The 17757-nt window shown below is 36.3% G+C and overlaps 2 protein-coding genes across 3 annotated transcripts in view; one reads left to right on the top strand and one right to left on the bottom strand.

Moving 5' to 3' along the window:
- The window catches only part of LOC134747590 (small ribosomal subunit protein eS19A), a 469695-nt gene that overhangs the window by 116621 nt on the left and 335317 nt on the right, over positions 1-17757 (top strand). The window lies entirely within an intron of this gene.
- Positions 1-17757, bottom strand: part of LOC134747575 (G-protein coupled receptor moody-like) — a 72520-nt gene that overhangs the window by 20159 nt on the left and 34604 nt on the right. For both annotated transcript variants that reach the window (XM_063682162.1, XM_063682163.1), the window contains exon 2: positions 3415-3478. In XM_063682162.1, the coding sequence (XP_063538232.1) occupies positions 3415-3470 (56 nt within the window). In that variant the 5' untranslated portion in view covers positions 3471-3478. The remainder of the gene's footprint in view (positions 1-3414; positions 3479-17757) is intronic.

The following is a 17757-nucleotide window of genomic DNA, read 5'->3' on the forward strand; positions in this document are numbered from 1 at the left end:
AATCATACATACCAAGACACAAACAATCACACATGCAAAGTGTGTCCAATTGATTTATTTTGTTCCAGAAATTAAGTAAATTAATTAGGCAATTTTGGACCCATGTTGATATAACATTTTTCTTTCGTAACACTGCCAGGAATCCACGGTTAAAGTCTGTCGGAATCCCTGTGCCCACCCTGTATAATAATGTTAATATTCAAAGAGGGAATTGTGGAGTACGTTTGTATGCAAAGCCGATTTCAGGCGGCCGTCCCCGACGTGTTCTAATGTTTATCAAGCTAAATATAAAAACCGGACAAGTGAGAGTCGGACTCGCCCACCGAGGGTTCCGTATTTTTTAGTATTCGTTGTTATAGCGGCAACAGAAATACATTATCTGTGAAAATTTCAACTGTCTGGCTATCACGGTTCAGACAGACGGACGGACAGATGGACAGACAGACAGACGGACAGACAGACAGACAGACGAACAGTGGAGTCTTAGTAATAGTGGGTCCCGTTTTTACCCTTTGGGTACGGAACCCTAAAAAGGAAAAGAACAATACCTCGTACAGGTTAAGATTGGCAGAGACTGCGGAGGTAATACAAAAAAAATGTGGTTGTCCTGCCATCCATCCAATGAGAAAAGACAGACTTTTCCCTGGACCCCGAGTGCAGTGCCGTGCTCGAAACTTCGAAGGTAATTTTAAAACTTTATATAATACGCTTTTTTACGGTACGAACTAAACAGATTTTTTTTCTTAAATTCTTTGAAGACACTTAGTTTAAAATATTGTCGACGAATAATTCCAACTTGCGTCTACCTAAGCCTCGTTAGGCTCTAAAGAGAAATTGGGACTCGGGAGCCCAAATTTCAAACAATTCAAAATATGCTAAGTTATATTTACATTCCAATGAATAATAATAAATACATAGCTTTGATATTATACCTATTCAAACAAAATTGTCCCGGTAGGGTGAGATGGCATGAAAGGAACAGGAAGTCTTTTGTGGATTGAAAACGTAAAGTGAAGTGAAGTAGATAGGCTCGCTCGAAGTTTTGGTGAAGCTGTAGCGGCGGCGGCGTGAACAAGAGACGCGTGTACCTTAGAGCGGAATTCAGATTTTCGAAATCTGTTATTGATTTGATAATTTTATTATTACTAACAGCTGTTTAAAAATGTTTTGTGATTCTACAAACTTTTCGTGAACATATTAATGAAATGAAGGAGAATCATGAAAATGCAAGTAGGTAAGTAACTTTCACAGCTACAAAGTAAACCATAATATATAGTACATTACGATACATGTGCGAATTACCTATTCGCACATGTATCGTACAACGTTTTACAGAACATATGGTTAAAATTTTCGATATTTGGATATAGTTACGTAATGTGCTAATTATTGCAATAGTGCGATAAAGTGGCACCATATGTAAAAGTATTTAAACTACAATGCGATAATTTAATTAAGTAAACACACGTCCACAAATCTCTCGCATCTAAACTAATTTGTGAATTAGTAAACTGAGCTTAGCGTCTAATTTAGCTATTTCTGCAGATGATTGTCGCAATTTTATCATCTGCTATTGCAAACGTCACGTTCTTATATGTACGCGCGTCGCTCTCCGGAGTAAGTGCGAGAGCGACGCGCAAGATACGATAGAATCGACAGACAGTAAAAAAATAAATAAATAAATATTATAGGACATTCATACACAGATTGACTGTCTCACGGTAAGCCCAAGGAAGCTTGTGTTATGGGTATACAGACAACGATATATCTAATATATAAATACATACTTAAATACATAGAAAACACCCATGGCTCAGGAACAAATATCCGTGCACGTCACACAAATAAATGCCCTTACCGGGACTCGAACCCAGGACCATTGGATTAATCTGTGCCATTGGCTTCACAGGCAGGGTTACTACCCACTAGGCCAGACCGGTCACCGGGACAGTAAAAGCTTTACTATAATAATTATGCATCCTCGCTGCTGTATGTTGCGTTTGAATTTTCAAACTTCATTTAAAATAGGCTCGTAGGCCTAGGTACACTGCGTCCTGTTTTATATATGTATAAAATAATAAGTGAAACCTGACTCTCACTCAACCAATAAAATTAACGCCAGCAAGTTAGCGTACAAAAGCGTCGATAAAACAAAGGTAAACGGAAAGGCTTTGAGCAGTTTCCTGTTTCGAGGAAGCCCTTCTCCTGGACTGGACAAACAGCGTGAGCGTGAACCTTTTGTAGGTTTTTTAGTTTGATTGCGATTTTTTTTATGTTTTACAAACAATGCTGTTTTATAAAATGGTAGTTGAGTGTAAAACATCTTTATTTTCCGGAATTTCGGAGTATAAAATGTATAATGGTTCAAAATAGCAGCAATGTTGATATTTATTATACATTGATCAATGAATCTTCGTGTTTGTTAACATTTTTACGTTACTTGCCACGCCACTTGCACCATTCCACTAGCCCGGGGTAAACCCGTTAAACCTGGAGTTACCATAGTTATCAGTACAATTTAACACTGGGTTAACGGTTTAACCGGGTTAGTGGGATGGTGCAAGTGGCCCTAAATGATCTAAATAGTATTAGATTCGTAGCGTAGTATAAATCAGCGAACAAAACACCTAATATATTATACAGTACATATGGCGCTACTTTACCGCACTAGTGCGATAATGAGCACATTACGTAACTATGTTGAAAATTCAAAGGGCCATATGCACTGTAAAACGTTGAACGATACATGTGTGAATAGGTAATTAGCAACTCGTGTCGATTTAAAACACTCCCTTCGGTCGTGTTTTAATTTATCGCCACTCGTTTCGAATTTCCTATTTTTCGCACTTGTATCGTAATGTACTAATATCAAACTAGACAACTTCTTGTTCTTTGAATACGAAAACGAAAATTCACTTCCGAAAACATCACGTTAGATGAAATACAAAATAAATTGTGAAATATAAGGAAATATCTAATAAATCTGTGTACACATGCCAAGACATAATTTAGAAGAATACAGCCATATTTCAATCCTTCAGTAGAAGCTTTCACGTGAGATTTATCGGACGGATTTGTCTAGATGACTCTGTTTGTATTGAGTTCGTTACATTATTTACAAAGTTTGGTGAGGTTGATATGAAAATATGGGTTGGGATTGGGAATAGCTAGTAAACATCAATCTTATATTAGAAAAAAACATTTCTATTTCCTTTAGTATTTAAGGCAATGTAATATATATTGACGTTTACAGTACTATTTTCACGTAATCCTTTCATAACATAACATGCCTTTCAAGTCGACATAATTATGTACTCTTTTAATAGTTAAGTGTAGGAGTATGTGAAAGTAAATGAGTTTTCTTAATTCAGAGAATAACAAAAAGGGGTATTAAGAAAAATAAAAATAACTCACTTTGAAAGTTCACTTTGGCTGCCGTATAAGGTCTCGTTTATTATATTCTCGTCCATTTTGAAATCTGAAACAAACGAAAATATTTTATTAAATACTGCAAACAATATTCAAACACACGACATAAACTAAATAATACAAAAATATGGTCGGTCAAGTCACATTAGATGTATTTTAGTTATTCGTACACGTTAATATTGTAGTTTTCCTTTTTAAATATTTACGTTCTGTAAGTTTATCTTAATCGAATTTTCCACTTATAAAAACTTATTTAACTTATTTAAGATAAGATAAGATATCTTTATTTCATTATAAAATACATTATAAATTTGCCTTCAATCAAACCAAAAAAGCATAACTATAATGATCGTCAGAGATTATGTTCATAGGAATACAATTTTGTATTATTATTATTATAGTACAGTATATTACAATTTTTATTTACAAGATATATACAGTGGTACTACGTAAACGAAATTAATAACTAGCTTAAATCTAAAATAGGCCCTTGAGGCATTGTACCAAGGATGCTGGCGGCATTTCCCCGCTGTATCGCAATGCTGATACGTTGTGCGAGAAAGCCGCCAGCTCTTCGGTCACCAGTTACGTCAACCAGACGCTTCGCGATTTCTGCAAACAACTTATGCGCGCTGGGACCCCATGGACCTAGAGTTAAGATTATTTCTATACAGTGAAAAATTAAGTTTCGTCAAACACTACTAATATTATATATTGGTCAGCTCAACTACTGTGTATAAGGTTACCCGAAAGAGATCCTGTACCTAAAGTTATATGAATTTCATGTTAACCATTTTTTTTGTACAATAAAATGATTTACTACTACTATTACTAGAGCACGGCACTTTAATAAATGTTTCTTAAAATTATTATAAAATACTACTTACAAGTAACTTATTTTAGGATGACAGTCCCCAAAGTTCTCTAAATTCACAATACTATACACACAGCTGACATCACTTAATTAAACTTTCACGATTTTCACACATTACTTTTTTATATTATTATTTACTTTAACGAGAATTAATCGCGTCTATACACATGTTCTTACAGTTGTTGTTCCGACTGTTATTGACTTGACTGTGATATGGCGATAGGAGCACTAATTGATCAGAGAGCCGATAATTCATGCGTACTTTACGTAATAGTGTTTACTGTACACGAGACGTGGTGTATATGAAACCCACCAAAGGAGTGTAATTAATTTAACAACCTACTCGCTCCCATTACTTTATTATAATAAAGGTTAGGTACGTTAATTGTTCATGCAACGGTTAAGGAAATTCCCGATCATGTGCCCATTATTTAATGAGGTCCTTGATGACGCAGGTAAAATAATTAATAACATCATTACTGCAGAGACGTTCAATTATTATTTTTATTAGAGATTATTATTTGATAAAATAATACTCTCTAATATAAGTACATGCCTACTAATACATCTAGGTCATCTAATTTTAACTAGACTGTTTGGAGACAAAGTTCTTAGCCATACGCATTGAGGGGCCCACTGACTATCAGTCCGCCGGACGATATCGACCTGTTAGTTGTTTGGAACTGTCAAATTTTTGTAATAACTGACAGGCCGATATCGTCTGGCGGAATGATAGTCAGTGGGCCCCATTTAGGATCTACAAGAAGGTACGAAAAATTTAATGAGACTGTAGTGAAAAATGTACCCTGTGGTTTAAAAATGCTGATACTCGGAGTTTATTCGTATTTCTTGCATCACTAAACTTGTCGTCATTATCCTCTTCAGCAAATGCAGTTATAAGAGTTTTACACGCTTAGTTCGTATAATTGTGACGTTATACAATTTTACGAACGAACAAACAATACAGTCAAAAACCGACTATTTTTGATCACTTTTATTATTGATAGGGACTGGGGAGGGAAAAAAATTCCCACCTTTTACCAGTGATAACTACTGGGACAAAAAAATCCAGTAGTTACCACCAAACCAGTGGTAAAAGGTGGAAAAAAAATTCCCAGTAGTTGTGGTAACAACTTGGTGGTAACTAGTGAGAATAACCAACCGTACTGTCACTGCACTGAGCACTTACAGGAGCACGACCAGTACATAAGCCTGATCCCTGATAGCGCACAGTTATTAAAGATCTTGAGGTCACGTTTAAAATTGAGTAAGCATGTTTTGTGAATAGGAGATGTAGATACGTAAGTACAAGATTGGGGGCAATTTATACCGACCTGACAATTAAGACCCGTCAGTCATATCACGTTGCATTATCTTGGGTTACTTTAGCTTTTAAGTGGACATTATAGTGGCTATGGAATTGCGTATATAAAAATCATAAGTATTAGGCATGAAGATTTTATGGGTTTGGCAAAATTGGTGTTTCTTGTCACTTGTTTTTACAAACTTATTGTAATTAATATCTGATAAGTTATGAATCAGTAGTGTGTGTTTCTAACCGCCCTTGGTTTTTCTCGAGTTGCGCACATGCTTCTATTGTGTAACACGGTTTAATTTTAGTCGCTCAAAGTCCTGGTGTCTATAACTGCGATCTCATGGTCATAGCATTAACAATCATAAAGTTACCTTACCTTAATATTCCCTAATCTAATCCTAATCTTAAGCCTACATCTTTCTTACAACTTGACAAAACCTCCGCTCATGAAATAAAGTGTTTTTTCAATCCTTAGCCACACTCTGCAGCTCTGTAAGATTTATATTTTTGTCATAAAGAAACGAACTTTGAAATTTTGGTAGTAAAAAGTCCCTGTCTTTATCCGGAAATAGATTACTTATATAGCCGGATAGATTAAACGATCAGACAGACAGTTAAGTATATTCGCATTCACTTGTCACGGCAATAATGATTCCCATAAGCGTTGACGCTCTCAGTTGCAACATTTAAATGAATGAAGCATTAAGTCCGCCTTTTGTAGTTTTTACTTGTTCTTGTGCAATAAAGTTTAAAATAAACAAATGAATGAAGCCTAACCCAAATTTCTGTCGCCCTATTTATCGATCGAACCGTTTAATTGATGCTGCATAGTACGCTTTGATCCAAATACCTAATCGATCAAACGAGTGCATCGGGGTCATTTGCATTGTTAAGATCCAGAGCATTCAATGGCCGGCCAAAACTAACATGGCTTCATTCGTTTCGGATATCATATAACATGAGTGACAATATATATATGTATATCGTTGTCTGAGTGCCCAAAACACAAGCCTCCTTGGGCTTACCGTGGGACTGTCAATCTGTGTCCTATAATATTTATTTATTCATTTATTTTACTATTCAGATGCAGTAGGTTTAGCCTGCAGAATTTTTGCAAATTCGTAGCGCCTTTATAGATCACAATACGGTTATCAAAATTAGCTATGTTGAGGCTTGAGGCCTTTCCCCAGTAACTTCATGGATTCGAAACCTGATTTTGACATTCGCTCGCTAAAAAAAAATCACAAACCAAGGTCTAAAACGCACCTTAAAAATTTGTAAAATTGTTTGCACAAAAGCTAAAAATGTGAAAATTGCTTCAATTTTATTTTTAAACGAACTCATCGATTACTTTTTTTTTGTAATAAATTACAAAAAATTAAAATTCAAAAACATTATATCTGCGATACACGGCACGCACAGCCATCTCGCTCACGCTTACGTCCAGTGAGAAGACCTGAAACCCACGGGGCCTTAAGCGCAAAATGCATGGTTTAGCCTAACGGTCTGTTTGGAGCATAGTTTCGTTCGCATTTTAAAACGAGTAGCTAGTTTGCTCTGAAACTTTGTACTTACTTACTTAAGTGTACGGAGAACCGAGCTCGCCGGGGACCCTTAACAAACAAACCCTTGGACCCTCTTTTTGATTTTTTTTCCGAACCAGAACCGATAGGATTGAGGGTCAAGGAGGCTTGAACTCACTAACTTGACTTTTTTGTGCTAAATTAAGGGTGAAAGTCCATTGAGTGTATATATGTATTATGTAGGTATGTATAAATCGTATCGGTATAAAGGATGACTCACGTTAGACCGAGCCTTGTCCGGGCCGGAGCTTCCGGCCCTTCGTTTTCTATGGAAAGCATTACGTGATCACCTGTTATGTCATAGAAAAGTAAGCGCCGGAAGCTCCGGCCCGGACACGGCCCGGTCTAACGTGAGTCATCCTTAATGTTCGCCCGAGCGTTAGTATTGGATTTAGAGTGTTAAGTCAGCCGGGTGCGCGGGCACACTAAGTGGTCTAAATTGGAGTTTAAACAATTGCTCTGCAACTGCCCATCGCCGTTAATTAGCGGACTTTGGCTTTCTCGCTGGCGTACACACTATATATCAATGAGAATAATAAGAATTTGAAGAAGACGATCCCTAATACTTTATAATTTTATAAATGGGAAAGTAACTATGTCTGTCTGTCTATTATATCTTGACGACCGGGCTGGCCTAGTGGGTAGTGACCCTGCCTGTGAAGCCGATGGTCCTGGGTTCGAATCCGGGTAAGGGCATTTATTTGTGTGATGAGCACAGATATTTGTTCCTCAGTCATGGGTGTTTTCTATGTATTTAAGTATTTATATATTATATATATCGTTGCCTGAGTACCCATAACACAAGCCTCCTTGGGCTTACCGTGGGACTTGGTCAATCTGTGTAAGAAATGTCCTATACTATTTATTTATTTATTATTCACGTTTAAACGACTGAATACAATTTAGAAACCAGAAACGTCACTTTTGACACTGACAAATCGTATCCGTAACAAGTTCAGATTCATTTCATAACCTGTTATCACAATCAGAATATGCCTTTTGGTGCACTGCGAGAAATGACGAGTCAATCATGGCTAATAGTATTGTAAGATTTTTTTTACATGTCCGAATTGTAGGAAGATCTTTTTAAGTAATATTCAAACACCTAATGAAATCGGACTATGGCTAATATGAACATTTATTTTATGATGGTTTCTGTAAAATATATAGTTGAGATAGAGATTCCTATTTTCGGTCGATGCGGTGCCGTAGACTCAAGGGACGGATGGAATGACTTGATTTATTTGATTGAATTTTGTCAAATGTCTTTTGCACTCGTTAGAATCTCTGTAATTGCAAAAGTCCAGTCTGCAATCAGCAATCGACGTGTTATTTAAACACAAACAGAATAAAACTGAGTACAAATGAGATAAGGTTTAAAGTTACTTAAATAATAAAACTTTAAGGACAACGGGCTTAATTTTATACCTCAAGGTTCAAGAGAGAAAACAAACAGCTACCTTAACTAAATTTAGCACGTAAAGAGCAATTTGGTACCTTCAACACCCTTGAGGGCTATCAGGGGTCGAGACAAATTTGGCAAATGGGCCCCTAATGGTTTAGAATAAATTTTCAGTTTAAAGATTTGTGATTCAAGATTTTTTAGGCAAAAAGACTCAGGTGCAAAATTTAAGGGTACGAGTAAGCCTTTTAGGGATCCGTACCCAAAGGGTAAAAACGGGACCCTATATATTACTAAGACTCCACTGTCCGTCTGTCCGTCTGTCTGTATGTCTGTCACCAGGCTGTATCCCATGAACCGTGATAGCTAGACAGTTAAAATTTTCACAGATAATGTATTTCTGTTGCCGCTATAACAACAAATACTTAAAGAAGAATAAAAAAATATTTAAGCGTTTATATTTTAACGTATTTTTTTTTGCCGTTTTTAGTGTTGTGCAAAACTTTGTTTTGACAAACGGAACACTTATTTTATATATTTTTTTCTCGGCTCGTAACGTTTAACAGAAATAATAGGCTTTGCGTGGGTTATCCTTTGTATCTGTCATTTATTTATTGTCTTATTATATGCTCTAAGTCAAATTTGCTACAGACCGAACATAATTCTAAATCCCAAGTGCATTCTTAATTTTACAAAATAACTAATTCAAGTTTTATCATGAGTCGGGCAGAAGTTATCGCCGTTAAAAATGATCGATATTTAGCATTTAAGAGAGAAAAGCTAGTTCGGTAGGAGGTATATGTAGATATGTTAATTATCGCGAGATCATTGATAAAATGATCTGGTTAATTACTTATATGGCTACTGGCATGCTACTGGCATTCATGATGCCTCACTTCAAATGCAATTAACAAGTTGTTGATGTCATCAGTGTCATAATATAACCCTACGTCATTCAATCAAATTGACATTTCGGATTCTTAGAAAATAATGTGTCAATGCGACAATGAATGAATACCGTCCGGACTTTGGCTTCACCTTTACCCAAGCAATGAACGGCGATTATGAAAAGAATAGTCTGTTGTAAAGAACACCTTGAAATGTTGACCTCGACCCCTATGTACTTACGCTTAGACATTGGGGGTCTTACGGGGGAACTCAGACTGCCCTGAACTGGTTGCACAGCTCGTACGCCTTTTCGTTCCATCTATAGCTAAGGCCCAATTTAATTTCCGACCACGAAGTCGTCACCTATTAGCTGTGCCTAAAACACGCACTATGTCTCATGGCAAATCACCACTGGTCCGCGCTCTACAATATATCAACGCGCACCTCGCATCAGCACCGGAATTAGTTGGATGGATCTGTGTAAAGAATGTATGAAGTACTGTGAGGCGATGGATAAGCGTGAATCTTCTGTTTTGTATTAGTTTTTCTTTCTTACATTTGTTCTGTTTGTCCTTTCTAGACTGTATCATGTACCTAGTTTGTATAAATACTGTCTATTATAAATTTCACAGTGTTAGTTCGCTGTAATGCTGTGTAAATTTTTGGAATCAATAAAATAAAATAAAAATCATAGACCCCTGGAATGATTAATTTTCTATTAATCAGAAACATCGGCAAACTATACCATAATGCTTCGGATGACCCCGCGACTCCGGGAAACCAGCCCACCGCTCTACCAACTGAGCTACCCAGACTTACCTGTTGCCAGCGAATATTTCATATACCGTAAGTATCGTCAGAGACAGGGAGGTTGTCCAGTTATTCTTTATTTTTAAGCATTGCCAGGAATGATGTTAAAATTCCAACCAGACGTTCTGGGTGACGCATGAGGTGAGAATTTTATGAAGATAATGAGCGTAGGCGACGGCAATTGGCTGAATCAAAAGTGAGTAGTTTAATATCCTACAAGTTTAACTGGTCCATCCGTGACTTTTGCTCGTTTTTGGAAACGGCTGTTTTAAATAATGTACCAATGTCTAATAACACATTGCACAGACTAACACTTTGTTACATATGTATGTGGTAGTCAAAAATTGAGGGTTCAAACCTCGATGTAGAGCAGAAAAAATTGCTCTCGAAAAAAATTCAAAAATATGACTTAAAATTCGGTCAGGGCACGAAGTTCATATTATATAAGTATATGCTTATACATTGAATCTTTTTCTATGCTCTCTATAGGTCTACAACTTGACCACTTGGTCACTAGTTTGGCACAATGTTAATTAAAATTGCGTTTCGTAAAAAGTTACGTAATACAGAATTTCGTAGAAAACTTATTTTTTCTCAAAACCCATAACTTCTTAGAAATGTTCAATGGTCTTGTAAAAAATATGAAAAAGGCAATGTCTGTATTTGAAATAAATAATCTGCAAAACTATAAAAAACTAATTGTCGTCCAGCGAACCTATAAATGAACTTTGTACAAACAGGAACACTCTTAACTGTTCATCGGCGAACTTATGCCTGTTATAATAAGGTTTACGAACTGTCAGTTAACAGTGTGGGCGATGGCACTAAACTGCTCCCACGGGACGCGGGGAGACGGTCACGTAGAGAGCGATGCACGGACAATTAACTAATTTAACAAGACAAATGTTAAACAAAGCCCATCGTCTAATAGACGCCTACATGCTGATACACTTTATCCTGAGCACGTGTTCCCGTGGCGCGCATGAACCAGTGTATAGTGACCTTAAGTTGCGTACCAACTGTGCGTTCGATTTTACAAAGCTGGCCATACACACTAGGGTATGTGTGCGCAGTTTTGCCAACTGCACAGGTAAAACGTAGCGTAGGTAAGTATGTGGCTTTCAACTGTGCAGTTTTCTAACCAGCCGGCCTAGCCAAGGTGACAGTCGCTATCGCTTCGCCATCGAATCGCTTTGTGTCTCTCTATCACTCTTCCATATTAGTGCGACAGTGACAGTTGCGTTTCGTTCGCTACGTAGCGTTAGCGATTGGCATGTTGTCTACGGTGCCAGCTTCGACTGTGCAGTTGAACTGTACAGGCAAAACTGCGCAGGCGTACCCTAGTGTGTATGGCCAAAACTAAGTACAAAAGTGCAAGTTGCGGAAAGATTGCAAAAAGTTAGAAAGGGAAATATCACAGAAAACAAGAGAAAGTTATATACATTGGTGAGCCTGATTATCGGCCTGATTCCAACTTTAAGATACGACAGGGATCGGATATTTAGCAAATTTTTGTCGAATCAGGCCGTATGCCTTGGACTCGCATGTGCCAGTATGCGATTGGAATAATATTCGTGCTGCAGCTTTATTCGATTAAACTTGCCCTAGTTACAATTGTGGTATTTTTTATTGAGATTTATTAACCGACTGCTGGGGGTAATGCTTATGTATATCATGACCTGCGGGCGCAGCAAGGTTCCATTTTTATCGCCTGTCACTATGCTTGTCACTTTCGCACTTACATACTTGTTAGAACGTGACAGGCATGGTGACAAGCGATAGAAATGCGACAGTGCTACCGCCGCTGATGACATAATATTTTACTTCAAATTAAGAAGTAATTATGTTTTTTAGACATTCATTGACTCTCATTTCAATATTATTGATGAAAATATAAATATATACTCGTACATGGTGTAAAATGTTATGGAAAAATCTTACACGAGTAAAATTTATGATTTACCTTACCAATATATATATGTATATTTTATCTGTTCCCCTAATTAAGTTGAATTACATCGTCAATTTATTTTCTGAAGTGCGGGATATAAGATTCACCAATTTCACCATATAAATCCTTACATATATGTGAATATGTCCTAGCATATACCAACAATTATTGAACTCATTAAATCAACTAAGTTAATTTAATAAATTAAATTCTTAGCCTAACGTACGTCCGCAACAGGTGTCGCAAAGAGATAATAAGAAACATTCATCCTAAACTTAATTTAATTCGTTCCCATAAATTTTAAATCACTTTCCCTTCAATTAGGACTTCATCAACCTATTTACATTATAATTGTGAATCTTACTTCGGACTCAATTTTAAATGGCAGGTAATAAAATGATCCCGAGTTTGTTCAAAACAAACTGTTTGCATTAATGTCGCTGTGTTTGAGCCAATTGGCAGTTCGTTGCCCCGAGCAATCATTACTGCTCAATGATAATAGAAAAAGTACTTTTTCTTATCATATTGTCATTAAAAATAATAATGTAGTTTTTTGGCCTACATTCCCCGACTTTCTCTGATTTGGTTCGATGTGTATTAAAACACAAATGCCTTCACATGGCTTCAACTGATAGAAATCATCAATAAAGATCGTAGAGAATATTTTTGACTTTATTACACAGAAGTAATAAAATTAAAGCATGCATGGTGTCGCGGCGATTTTCTCTAGATTTTCTATAAGCTACTTAAATACCACAACTGTCCTCGATAGCTTTATTGCCTCACACGCATAAAACCTAGTCGCTAAGCTAAGGAAGCTGTATTTTTTATTAGTTTTTGCTTTTATCCTTACCTTAATGTAGGTTTTTTTTTATATCTACAAATAGGACCTTCAATCAATTATATGGAGCGTGAAATCTTATTCCTCGTAGTGAATAGAGTTCATCTAATCTAACTTTGCACTAACTTGAATATAACAAAGTGAGGGCGTGTCATTACAAACGGCATATTTTCATAGAAATTTGATATTGATGATGACCGTTCCGCACTTTGTTATTGAAATTGCTATGGAGAGTTACCTTGTTCCGATTCTAGTAAGCGTCATATCTCGTAACCATATTAATACGATAATCCGATTCGAAACTTGTGTAGGCAGATTTTCAATAAGCTTTAATGATCATCGCCGTTATAAGCAATCCTCGGTTATCCGTACAATAAACTTATAATGCTCAAGTATAATAACAGCCCGGTTGAACGACCTTTCAGCAATAAAATGAAACAGCTACAGGTGGAAATTGCCAGGATGTTTTATTGCCATATCATGACTTATGAGGGTATTTGCTTTTCACTGGTGGGTTGCCTAACAAGAGTAAATTTTATATAACGATTACCCTATATAAGTTATAAATGACATAACTGGTAGCTGTTATATACATTAGATATTTCCTTTATAAAATGTAATCAGGTTTTTTGTCAGACATTTGTAAATGATTGAAAAAAAAAACCTTTATTATTTGTCGTGTGTGAAATGTGTTAAATCTATAAAATAAAATTTATGCGGGGTGCTTACATTTAGAAATCATAATATATATGTATATTGTTCATACTAATATAGGTTTTAACATAGCAAATACGACTTGGTGACAAATCGACGAAGCCCCGCTTTGCTTGGTAGTAGTATAACTACTACCTTAGCATTAGGTTGAAAGATATTATATCAAATACCTGTTATACTGTATGAAAGATATACATCTGATAAAAATATGTCATTCGTATGTAGATGTCTTACAAATTGTTTTCCGTTGATTGTTATATCGACCAATAATATAACCATAGTTGTTATATAGGCTATAGTACAGTGAAACGCACGCATATCTATGGAGATAGCTTTTATAGGCAAGTCATAAATATAGGTTCGAGAATTTACAGCACACATGACTCAGAAAAAAGCGATTAAAACTCCTGCCTAGAGACACGTTGTATATGAAAGGCTTCCGCGTATCTAAGTTAGGTACCAATGCGGTTGACTGGTCGATATAATGAGCACTTGTTTAGGAATGTCACACGTGTCATGCACTAATGCAAATTGTATGATGCTTCTCGTCATATTGAGCAACAACATAACATGCATTGACTCGGGTAGAGACTAGATTCCAGGTAAATAATGTACATATTTGGGTGGTCTTATTTTTCTGTCAATTAAAAATCGCCTAACGTTCTAAATATTAAAGGTACCTGGCTGAGTATACTAATACTATTACACGTTCACGGTTTTATAGTGCTAGGCCGATAGATAGTCAATCCTGACAGGTGTCAACGCAGTACAAATTATAACCTCAAACACTGTTTCACTTTTTAACTTCTTATCGGCCGAGCACTATAATAAAAACCACTATAACATTATTTTTAAAAGATTTGGTTTTAAAATTAATCATCAAGACCAAGTGTAAAAAAGTGTTTCTTCATTGTTAATTGCAGTGTCCCAACTGCAACTTGATGCTAAAAAAGCAACGGTTTTTGTTTAACGAAGTCAGTATTTCTATAATGTTTTCTAACTAACCAATTAACATTTCAACTATTTAACTGGTACATTTCCAGCAGATACATTCTGTTAAAACCTTGATGATTCATGACAAAAATTTGAAAGGCAAATGTTTTTGCATAAAGAAAAAACCGAACGTCTTAGTCACGATTTAGAAAATGACAGTGTCACCTCGTTTTTTAACCACTAAGTATTGTGAACTCCGGCCAGGCGAAATTATACCTTGTGGTGATGTTATTTAGGCTTATGTGCCAGTTTTTCTCACTACAGATATACCTACATTCTCGCATTGTTACTGGGAAACTCGATTAATCAACAAAGATGGACAAGTTAAACTGGAAGTTATGTAAGTTCTAAGCTAAAGTTATATTTCCAGCGTAGGTAGAATATTAGTCACCGAACAGAGCTCAGAGGCTTAGGTCATATAAAAGGTGGATGAAGTTTCTTAAAAATTATTCGGACATTCCTGTCTCGCACAGCTATAATGTGGAATGAAATGTTGCCCGCGGCACTTCCGGGCCGATACGACCTTCAAACCTTCAAGAAAAGAACATACGTATCTTAAAGGCCGGCAACGCGCATCAATACCAGAGGTCCACGGGTCCACTGTGTATAAATAGAAAAACTTCCGCTCCATAACTACTACTAAATATTTAAGACAAGTTTAGCATATCATTAAAATTTTAACTTTATTAACACTGAGCGCGAAGGTTTAAGATTCTCTCCAAAATAAAGCAGGCCAGCATATTTCAAGAGTATGAGTATGTTGCTCGTACAATTAGCATTGAATTGTATTGTACTGAATTGTATGGAGCTCCTAGTATGAAATTTTCACTACCGTTGAGTGGTAGTGGTTGATGGTTTTGGTTTGGGGTCAGTACTAAGATCAACGTTAAAAAACTGACCATTTATTATTTAATCTTTATTGCACAATACATGTTAGTAAAAATGGCAGACTTAATGCCTTAGGGCATTCTCTACCAGTCAGATATTGGGCAAAATCAGAAAGATTCCGTAAGTGCAGGGTCTTATAAAGTAAATGAAATTGTTACCAAGACATGAGATAAATGTTAAATTATACTTATTGATAAACTTACACATATACCTATACTTACACAAATATTTAGATTTTAGACTTACTTAAATACATATATTTTTATGTGCCTGTGAATATCTAAGTATATATGTAGGTATACACAAATTAAACTATGATTGTTAGTCGTTACCTTCGCAGGAAGAACACTACGGACTAAAAATATTAAATAACGGCAAAACAGTACCGCCACTACATCAGTACATGTAGTCAACATAAGCTTACCAGCTTACGACATTACGACATATCTGACCGCACACATAATGTTTACTGAGTCAATAATGAATCAACAGACACCTTAAACAACTTTGAAGTAATTGGACACTTTATCGTGCAAATTTGAAGCTTCGTTCACCAGAAGAAGGTACAATGAGGTTGCAGACGCCGAGAAGCCTTTGTTTCGTGAATACGAGAGTATTTACTAACGTAACTATGTGAGTCAGTGATGACCATTTACTGTGAGAGAATGTGACTGACTCAACATCAAAGAATAGTTTAGATAATACGATTCGTTCCGACATAAAATATACGTAGAACATTAATTGATGAAGGAATGTTTACAAATTTATACAATCAGACTAATCATGATCGCGTTTGACATTCATGATAGAACGTACGGTTATTTCTGTCATCGAGTGTTTTAACATAACCATGTCAATTAAGTGATAACATGTTATAAGTCTAAGACATAGATAGGCATGAGCTCCCTTCCGAGGTTTTCCCGAGGGTCTACAGTATGGGGTTCTTAAAAAAAGGAGTGTACAGGTTTTTAAAAGGTCGGCAACGCGCATGTAACTCCTCTGGTGTTGCAGGCGTCCATAGGCTACGGTGACTGCTTACCATCATACGGGCCGTATGCTTATTTGTCACCGATGTGGTATAAAAAAAAACCGGCCAAGTGCGAGTCGGACTCGCGCACGAAGGGTTCCATACCATTACGGAAAAAAACAGCAAAAAAATCACGTTTGTTGTATGGGAGCCCCATTTAAATATTTATATTATTCTGTTTTTAGTATTTGTTGTTATAGCGGCAACAGAAATACATCATCTGTGAAAATTTTAACTGTCTAGCTATCACGGTTCATGGGATACAGCCTGGTGACAGACAGACAGACAGACAGACGGACAGACGGACAGCGGAGTCTTAGTAATAGGGTCCCGTTTTTACCCTTTGGGTACGGAACCCTAAAAACTACCGAATCCGACACAAGACCAGAAGATTCAACGGAGCCACGCCATTTTGTCGCCTAAATAGTGTTTAGTTTCAAGTTTATAAACTGTACCTATATAGGTATGTATGTTAGTATATAAGGAATATATACCTAATATGAGCAGTGTTGCCTGATTTAAATTTTAAATAAATAAACTTACATTTGTTGATTACAGTTAATATTGGGCCTATTTTATTTTTAAGCATAAGCTCATTCCACAGTAACTATTAACTCATTTTGATAAGTTTATAACGAATACTAAGATAAGTACCTACCTGCTTATGTAATGCCCGATAATATACAGATAACTTATCTAATTCAAGTGGATACCTCAAAACGTACTTAACTAATAATGATAGCTCTTTAACGGGATCAATACTAATATCAAAGGTTCATTGATTAACAGCTATGTAGATGGCGGTGTATGACTCCGTACACTAATGCGACAATTCTCTTTGTCAAAATTTGTCGACTCCAGTATCGACATGAAATGGCGCAGTACAGCCATTAATTACAGTCATGTGGATTTTTTCTTAGACTATATTTTCTGTTTTTATCTTCTTCTTCTTCTTCCTAGGTCTTATCATTGCTGAGGATCGCGACCATGTATGCTCCGTCTCCATAGTGTGCGCGTCATAAGCCACATGAGTCACGCACTG

The sequence above is a fragment of the Cydia strobilella genome, chromosome 15 (assembly GCF_947568885.1).
Source record: "Cydia strobilella chromosome 15, ilCydStro3.1, whole genome shotgun sequence".
NCBI classification, from domain to species: domain Eukaryota; kingdom Metazoa; phylum Arthropoda; class Insecta; order Lepidoptera; family Tortricidae; genus Cydia; species Cydia strobilella.